Source organism: Orycteropus afer, unplaced genomic scaffold, assembly GCF_000298275.1.
Source record: "Orycteropus afer afer isolate SDZICR_OR568_19922 unplaced genomic scaffold, OryAfe1.0 scaffold00114, whole genome shotgun sequence".
Classification (NCBI taxonomy): domain Eukaryota; kingdom Metazoa; phylum Chordata; class Mammalia; order Tubulidentata; family Orycteropodidae; genus Orycteropus; species Orycteropus afer.
The window spans coordinates 2,882,645-2,891,380 of NW_006921701.1; the positions used below are offsets into that span (position 1 = coordinate 2,882,645).

General features: G+C 42.9%; 1 protein-coding gene across 1 annotated transcript; it reads left to right on the forward strand.

Moving 5' to 3' along the window:
* The first annotated feature begins 313 nt into the window (after positions 1-313).
* On the forward strand, positions 314-3,010 carry ADPRH (ADP-ribosylarginine hydrolase). The gene is made up of 3 exons (XM_007943868.2): positions 314-626; positions 1,428-1,788; positions 2,596-3,010. The coding sequence occupies exons 1-3, from the start codon at positions 314-316 to the stop codon at positions 3,008-3,010; spliced, it is 1,089 nt and encodes a 362-aa protein (XP_007942059.1).
* Positions 3,011-8,736: the final 5,726 nt, after the last annotated feature.

Here is an 8,736-nt window from a genome sequence, read left to right on the forward strand (position 1 = left end):
GGTGGTACAGTTAACATGCTCAGTTACTAATGGAAAAGTTGGAAATTCAAATCTTCCCAGAGGTACCTCAGAAGAAAGGCCTGGCAATCTACTTCTGAAAAATCAGCCATTGAAAACTCTGTGGAGCACAGTTCTTCTCTGACAAAAAGGGGTTGCTATGAGTTGGAATTGACTCCCTGGCAGCTGTTTTTTACAGTGCTTGCAAATAGTAAGTGCTTGATAAAATGTAGGTAGTAGGGGTATTATTTTTTTCTAATTCTTTTTCCTTCATGTGTCATAGTTTCTCCCCAAGGACAGCCTCTCAGAGCCCACCATGTGTGAGGGACTGAGAGAGAGGTATGTGGCTGCCATGGTGTTGAGTGCAGCTGGAGATGCTCTGGGGTACCGCAATGGAAGGTGGGAGTTCCTCCAGAATGGGGAGAAGATTCACCAACAGTTGGCTCAGCTTGGTGGCTTGGATGCCATAGATGTGGAGAAGTGGAGAGTCAGTGATGACACAGTGATGCACCTGGCCACAGCAGAAGCCCTCATAGAAGCTGGGAAAGTCGAAGACTTGGCTCGACTGTATTCCCTCCTTGCTGAGCATTACCAAGACTGCATGGAAGACATGGGTGGCCGATCACCAGGTAAGCGCAACCAGTGGAGGTCCTGGGAGGGCAGAGAATAAATCGAGCTCAAGGGAATCATTAAGAACGTTGATAGAGATTTATATCAAGGAGACAGTAGTACTATTTCTAGTTGTGATAAAAATAGAAACAACCTTTGTTGTTGTTGTTAGTTGCTATCAAGTCACTTCCAACTCGTGGCAACCTCATGTATTCAGAATAGAACTGCTCCTTAGGATTTTCAAGGCTGTGACTTTTCAGAAGCACTTTCTTCAATTCTGAACCTTAGCTTATTCGTTTCACAAAGACAGTAATGCATTATGTCTACCTTTTTGAGTTGTTATGACGATCAAATAGTAACTGGTAAAGATTCCAAGCCTCTCTATAGGAATCTTCTCACTTATTAATGTTACCGTACTAAAGATTATATTATATTGTAAGACAGTGTGGAGATGGGGTTTGAGATAGGTGTTTGGAGTTTGGTTGTTGTTGTTGTTGTTGTTGTTATGTGCCGTCGAGTCGGACCCGACTCATACTGACCCCTCCTTGGGTTTCCGAGGCAATATCACTACAGAAGTAGATTGCCCCATCTTCTTTCCGAGGAGTGGCTGGTGGGTTTGAACCGCCAGCCTTCTGGTTAGCAGTCAAGTGCCTTAGGCACTATGCTACCAGCGCTCCCATTGAGTTTGGTACATTGATCATATTTTCTTGGCTTTCCTTTTCTTTTCAAGAAACATAGAGACAGAGCTTGGTTCTTTTCTTCTACTGAGACCTTTGCTTTGGTTACACTGACACTCACACTCTACCACTACTCTTCCCCAGGTAACGCCTCATTTCAAAATGCCATGAGTTTGAAGCCACATGAGGACAATGGCTGGAGGATTCCCTTCAACAACCATGAGGGTGGCTGTGGGGCTGCCATGCGGGCCATGTGCATTGGTCTCAGATACCCTCACCACAGTCAGATGGACATGCTCATCCAGGTGAGCATCGAGAGCGGCCGAATGACCCACCACCACCCCACAGGCTACCTGGGCGCCCTTGTGTCTGCTCTTTTTACAGCCTATGCAGTGAACGGCATACCACCCCAGCAATGGGGAAAAGGTCTGATGGAGTTGCTACCAGAAGCTAAAAAGTACATTGTCCAATCAGGCTACTTTGTGGAGGAGAATCTTCAACACTGGTAAGTATCAGTGTGAGTGCATGGTAGAATGTGGTTGGATCTGGCTGTATATGCATACCTGCTCACATGTTCTTCCACTTTATCCAGCTCCATCCCTGCCTGCCTGCTAAGGATTTCAAGTTCATTTATACTAATTACTGCCACGAAGTAGCCAAGTGGGTGCCTCAGTGAACAGTGTAGTGTTAATGCTTCCTTCTGTGTAAGGATCTTACAACTTTCCAACTTTCTACAATTTTGTTGTTCTATACTGAAATGAGCTTTCTTGCTTATCTCCTAATTCCATGGAACTTGTTTTTTTTTTTTTTCCCCCCAGTATTTTGACCCATAATATTTTGGCATCCTTGGTTAGAATGTACAAGATTTAAGTTTTTCTACTAGCTAATAAATAGGTGGTAAGACCACATCTTCCTTTCTTGTGAGTTCACTTCACATCCCCTTTCTTAGAATAAAAAGATCCAGAGGCTTTCTGCTGAAGTCACCCTTGGTCATGATATTCTAAAGTTCTCCCCTGAAAGGTATAATGACGTTACCCTCAAACCAGGAAAATAAAACTTTATTTCCACTCTTTAACTTGATGTAGCTCTTTGTCATTTAGCAATAGATGCCAGTTCCTTGCTTATGTAGATCCTTAGTAAAAATTTATTGAATGAATGTCACTTAGAGGTAATTTTGATTTTGCATATAGATTATGATAATAGTATAAGAAATTGAAGTCACCTTGGAATTTTTCCTAGTTGTGCAACTATCTAATGCCTTTCCTTTTGACTTTATTTTTCCAATTGATGTAGATTTTTTTCCTTCCTACAGGTCCTACTTCCAAGATCAATGGGAAAAGTATCTAAAACTTAGAGGGATTTGGGATGGCAAATCAGCCCCTACCTTCCCAAAGCCCTTCGACGTGAAAGAGAGAGATCAGTTTTACACCTCTGTGAGCTACCAGGGCTGGGGTGGCAGCAGTGGGCACGATGCCCCCATGATTGCCTATGATGCCCTTCTTGCTGCAGGAGACTCCTGGAAGGAGCTTGCCCACCGAGCCTTTTTCCATGGTGGAGACAGTGATTCCACAGCTGTCATTGCCGGTTGCTGGTGGGGAGTTATATATGGTTTTAAAGGAGTGAGTCCTTCCAACTATGAGAAACTGGAGTACAGAGATCGGCTGGAAGAAACAGCAAGGGCTTTATATTCTCTTGGTTCAAAGGAAGATACTGTAATTGCCCTCTAGGGACATGTGATGTTCATTTTTGGTGCTGCAGGAACTTTAAACCCCTTTCTGCTCTGTTTCTTTTCACTTTTTTCCAAAGTCAATTCCTTGGACTCAAGGAATTTTGGGATCACAAGTTCCTTAGGCACCTTAAACTCATCTTCTTCTCCCCAATTCTATACCTTTTTCTTTTATACTAAAGAGTCTTTATCTCTGTTCATGGCGTCAGCATCTCCCACGCTAGAAATCTCATAGCTCCATGCTTGAGTCTTCACATTTATCATCTCCTTTTTCACTGTTTGCCTCAGGTAGGGTTCCCCATAAAGTGGACTCCTAGACAAAGAACTGAGTGCAAATAGTTTATTTGAGAGTGATTCCAGGAAGCATGAGTAGGAGAATGGGGAAGTGACACGTGAAAGGGAATGGAACCATAACAGGGTCCATTAATAAGCAGGTTGCCACTGTTGGCAACTGACTCAGTCCATCTGGATTGAGCTGTCTTACCTGATGCCAAGGAAACCTGGAGTATTTATTTACCACCTTCATTCTGACGTAGGATCATGGGATGTTCCCAGGGATGCTAACTCCCTGGTACTTGTTGACCTGGCTCTTGAGTAAACCAAGCCAAATGTTTTAAGGTAAAGAGTCAGTGATGTTAGCAGTGGCAATCTCTAAGATGCGTGGGAACAGTGAGGGTCATGAGTGGGGTCCAAACAGCATCTGCTAGAGTGCTCTACATTTTAGATGTCCTTTAAATCTGTTCACTTCTTTTAACCTCTTTCACTGGGTATCTCTCTGTTGGATTTCTGCAATCTAAGCAACTGAAGTCTAGGGAGATGCTCTCTGTATTCATCTCATTATGGCATTTACATTTTACCAGTTTTTTTTTTTTTGATATGTGCATGTGTGTGTGTGTGTGTGTGTGTTTCCTTGTCTGTATTTTTCCCTAGGCAGAACCAAACACAGTGCTTGGGCACACAGTGCATACTTCATCAGTATATAGTCAAGGAATTGTTGTTAATTAGCCTTCTGTCTAAGTAGCCCTGGTGATGCAATGGTTAAGCACTTGGCTACTAACTGAAAGGTTGGCAATTTGAACCCACCCAGTGGTTCCATGGGGGAAAGGCACAGTAGGTAGTCTAGTCCCTTAAAGAGTACAACCTAGAAAACCCTATGGGACAGTTGTTCTACTCTGTCACATGGGGACACTGTTGTTGTTGTTATGTGCGTGGAGTCGGACCCGACTCATAGAGACCCCTCCTTGGGTTTCCAAGGCAGTATCACTATGGAAGTAGATTGCCCAACCTTCCTTCCAAGGAGTGGCTGGTAAGTTTGAACCACCATCCTTCTGGTTAGCAGTCAAGTGCCTTAGGCACTACACTACCAGAGCTCCTATAGGGTCACTAGAAGTCAAAATCAATAGCACCTAACAACCGCCTCTTATCTCATGCCTCTAACTCCAGTCTTGCCTCCTTCATTGCCCTCCAGAGTTATTTTTCTAGAATACAAATCAATTATGCTGAACTTGTAATAATTTTCCAATAAATAAATACATGAGGGTGAAAAAAAAAAAAAAAAGATCACCCCCTTTCTTTATTTCCTTAGATGCTCTTCCCTTTCCTTTTCTACCCAGTACATTTTTACTTATCCTTGAAGACCCAGCTCAAATAGAACCTCCTGGCTGAAACCTGTCCCAGCTGACTTATATACTTTCTCCTCACTGTCCACAGCATTCTGTTCCAGCCCTGTTTTATAACACGGTTCCTATTATATGGTGATTGTGTGTCTCCTGGGCCAAGTTCAGCCTCTTTGTGAGGGATTGTGTTATTCCTCCTTGTTGCCTCACTCACTTCCTGGCCCATGAGAGACAATAAATACTTATCCTGTAAGTTCATCAAGCTGTGTTGATGTGAATGCTTTCAACATGCAGTTCCACATCTGTTTGATATGGCCTTTGTCATTCTGATGGCCAGGAATGATCTGGCGAAGATGTATTGCAAGAGGTGCAGAGTTTGATGCTTTAACCATAGCTGTGTGTTGACTAAATGAGACAAAGACTCTCAACTCTGTATGTGAAGAAGGACTCCAACAGAAACACGGGACTTCAAATTGTTTTACACATAAAGGAAGAAAGACATTTCAAAACTCTTTCTCTGGCCTAACAAACTCTCATTTATATTTGTATATATCAGAAAACAGAGATGTCATTTAAAATATTACAACTAGACCAAAAAAAAAAAAAAGGTGGGACAACCAATCAGAACCACAGGCTTTTAGGAGTGGTGGGTTACAGTTCACAGACTATAGTAATAATCTGTTAAATTCAGGGAATCTTAAACGACTTTTGTACAAATATTTTAAGGACAATTTTAGAATCAAGAAAACAAAGAGTGGGCGTTTTCACACAAGATTTCAGGGCAGAAGATTAATGTGGAGACTTTCATGATTGTTTTCAATACCCCACTTGATTTGTTGTTAAACACTGTCAAGTTGATTCAGACTCATAGTACACAGAACACAAAACACTGCCTGGTCCTGTGCCATCCTCCCAATTGTTCCTATGTTTGCACATTGTTGCAGCCACTGTGTCCATTCATCTTGTTGAGGGGCTTCCTCGTCTTCACTGACCCTCTGCCGAGCTTGGTGTCCTCCTCTAGGCATTGATCCCTCCTGATGACATGTCCAAAGTATGGAAATGAAGTCTCATCATCCTCACTTCTAAGGACCATTCTGGCTGTACTTCTTCCAAGACAGATTTATTCTTTCTCCTGGCAGTCCACGGTATATTCAGTAAATTTTCCAATACCACAATTCAAAGGCATCAGTTCTTCCTTATTCATTGTCCAGCTTTTGCATGAACTTGATTAGAACTGAGCTTCTAACGCAGAATAAGCTAAGTTCTTCTGTAGCTGTGGGAGAAAAGGAAACTTTTTTTCTTGTCTTTCTCAGATTCTTTCACTGGTTGCTGGCAGAGTCTGCAGTTTCTACGCTGAACATTAGCATTTTATTAGCACTGACCAAAATCCAACAGACCCATATGCTTAAATCTTACAATATAGAAAAGAGCAGAAGAGTATTTTTACAAATGAAATATGAGGGGTGATCTGTTTTGCATCATGTAACTTGTTTGGTGAATGGTCTGAAATTAGAAGCAAACAAAATATTTTTTTCAAACTACTTCATACCTACTCTATTGAAGCTTCTTTTCCTGTCCTTTAAAATCAACTTGGGTAAAATCCATAGTTTCACAGTTTGTAGGACAGAAATGGGAGTGGGGGCTTGAGGATGTTACATATCTGATCCAGTCCATCCCAGTTCAATTTAATCTATTTTAAGAATTTAATGCCATACCCTTGTTTTTGCACACCACAAGTCAGATATGGCCCTGAGGGCCTTAAAGGGTAGGTAGGAAAAAGTTCATCCTTTTCATTCTTCCTCTCCCTCTTCTGGGATTCCTGTTCTTCCCCGGTGCTGTCCTGCAGACTGTCTTCATGGATGGAGTGCTGGTAGGAAATGTTAGCACCAGCCGTCTTCCATGGGGTCCAGTCAGCCTATGAGAAACTTATCCTTCCTGGTCACATCCATTGATGCGAGTGCAGGCTACCCCACCTTACACCATTTCTACATCCCTGCCCCCTCAAGTAGACCCCAAGGACAGATCCCAGCAGACATCCAACCCTGAAACAAGATTGTCACTCATGCAGGCACCCTCAGTCTCAGCCTGCAGGCTCTGGCTTGTTTTAGGTATAGAGCATCCCCTTACCTCCCTTTTCAGCAGAGGAAGGGAAAAACAAAAATGACTAGTGATTTTTCCTTGAAATCCTGGTTTTCTGCTGGGAGAGGTAAGGAAATAAAGTATGATAATAGAGCAGTTCTAGTAAGTCCTTTGGGATGTGCATGCCACTCATTACATCTCTTTAGAACATGCTAGTGTGTTTTTGTGTATGTGTGTGTGGGTAGTTTCTGGTATTTTCCAGTATAGAGATTTAGTCACAATTGCAAACAACAGGACAAACCCTTTAGAGATCCTATTACATGTGCTTTGCAAAATCTTACTGTTCATCCCAAGCACACTTTAGAAAGAGAGTTCAGAATCTTTTCTCAAACCTCAGAACCTCCTCTTCAGACCTCAGCCTCAGCTGGAGACTTTCCTGTTTCTCTGACAAAATAAAAGCACTTGCAAATGACCATTCACACTCTCCCACCACCTCATCTGTCTACCCACCTGCATCTAGGCTCATATTCTCTACCCTCTCTCCTAACTTTAAGTACCAGTGTGTGTATGTGTGTGTGTGTGTAAGAGAGAGAGAGAGAGAGAGAGGGAGGAGGAAGAGAGAGAATGAATGGGGAAAAGAGGTGATAATTATATACATGATGTTATAGTAAATTGTCATGGGTTAAATTGTGTTCCCCCAAAATATGTGTCAACTTGGCTAAGCCATGATATGGCGGTTATGTAATGATGTAATTTGGCCATTAAGTAAAGATGTAATCACCCCCCATGATGTGAAGTGATGTGACCAGCCAAGCAGTTGTAATGGGATTAGAATAGGGTGCAACACCCTTTATCTGGTCATAGCCTGATATGATGTAAGGGGAATTTCCCTGGGGTGTGGCCTGAGTCAAGGAGGAGCTCCAGTAGTGTAGTGCCTAAGGCACTTGACTGCTAATCAGAAGGCTAGCAGTTCAAACCCACCAGCCACTCCTTGGAAGGAAGATGGGGCAATCTACTTCCATAGTGATATTGCCTCGGAAACCCAAGGAGGGGTCACTATGAGTCGGGTCTGACTCGATGGCACATAACAACAAAAACAACAAGATAAAAGGAGGGAGAAGCAAGCAGAGAGAGACTTCATTACCACCAAATAAGAAGAGCTGGGAGTGAAGTGAATCCTTTGGACCTGGAGTCCCTGCACTGAGAAGCTCCAAGATCCAAGGAAAGATTGATGCCAAGACACGTGGAGATCTCCAAGGAACTCTGTGTCCACAGGTGTTAAAAGGGGAAAAGAGCCTTTTCCTAGAACTGATAGAGAGGAAAGTCTTCCTCTAGAGCTAGCACCCTGAATTCAGATGTCTACTATCCTAAACTGTGAAAGAGTAAATTTCTATTTATTTATGGTATTTCTGTAATAGCAACCCTAGATAATTAAGAATTAGAGTGGGAAGCTGCTCTAACAGATACCAAAAGTGTGGAAGCAGTTTTGGAATTGCATAATGGGTAGAGGCTGAAAGAGCCAGGGAGCTCTGGTGGCGTGGTGTGTAAGGCATTTGACTGCTAACCAGAGGGCTGGTGGTTCAAACCCACCAGCCACTTCACAGAAGAAAGACAGGGCAGTATCACTACTTCCATAGTGATACCGCCTCGGAAACCCAAGGAGGGGTGGCTATGAGTCAGATCTGACTCAATGGCAGTGAGTTTTTGAATAGTGAAAGCCTACGGCATCTGACTGCTAACCAGAAGTTTGGCAGTTCAAACCCACCAGCCACTCTGTGGAAGGAAGACTGGGCAATCTACTGACATAAAGATTTACTGCCTCAAAAACCCAGTGGGGGAAGTTATGAGTCAGAATCGACTTGATGACAGTGGGTTTGGTTTTTTGGTTTTTAATAGTAAAAGCCTAGATTGCCTTGAAAAGACTGTTGGTGGAACCTGGAAAGACAATTCTGATGAGGGCTAAGAAGGAACTGAGGAAAGCTGTAACATTGGAGGTGGTGCAGATGGTGAGAAGCAGTGGCAGAGATGTGGT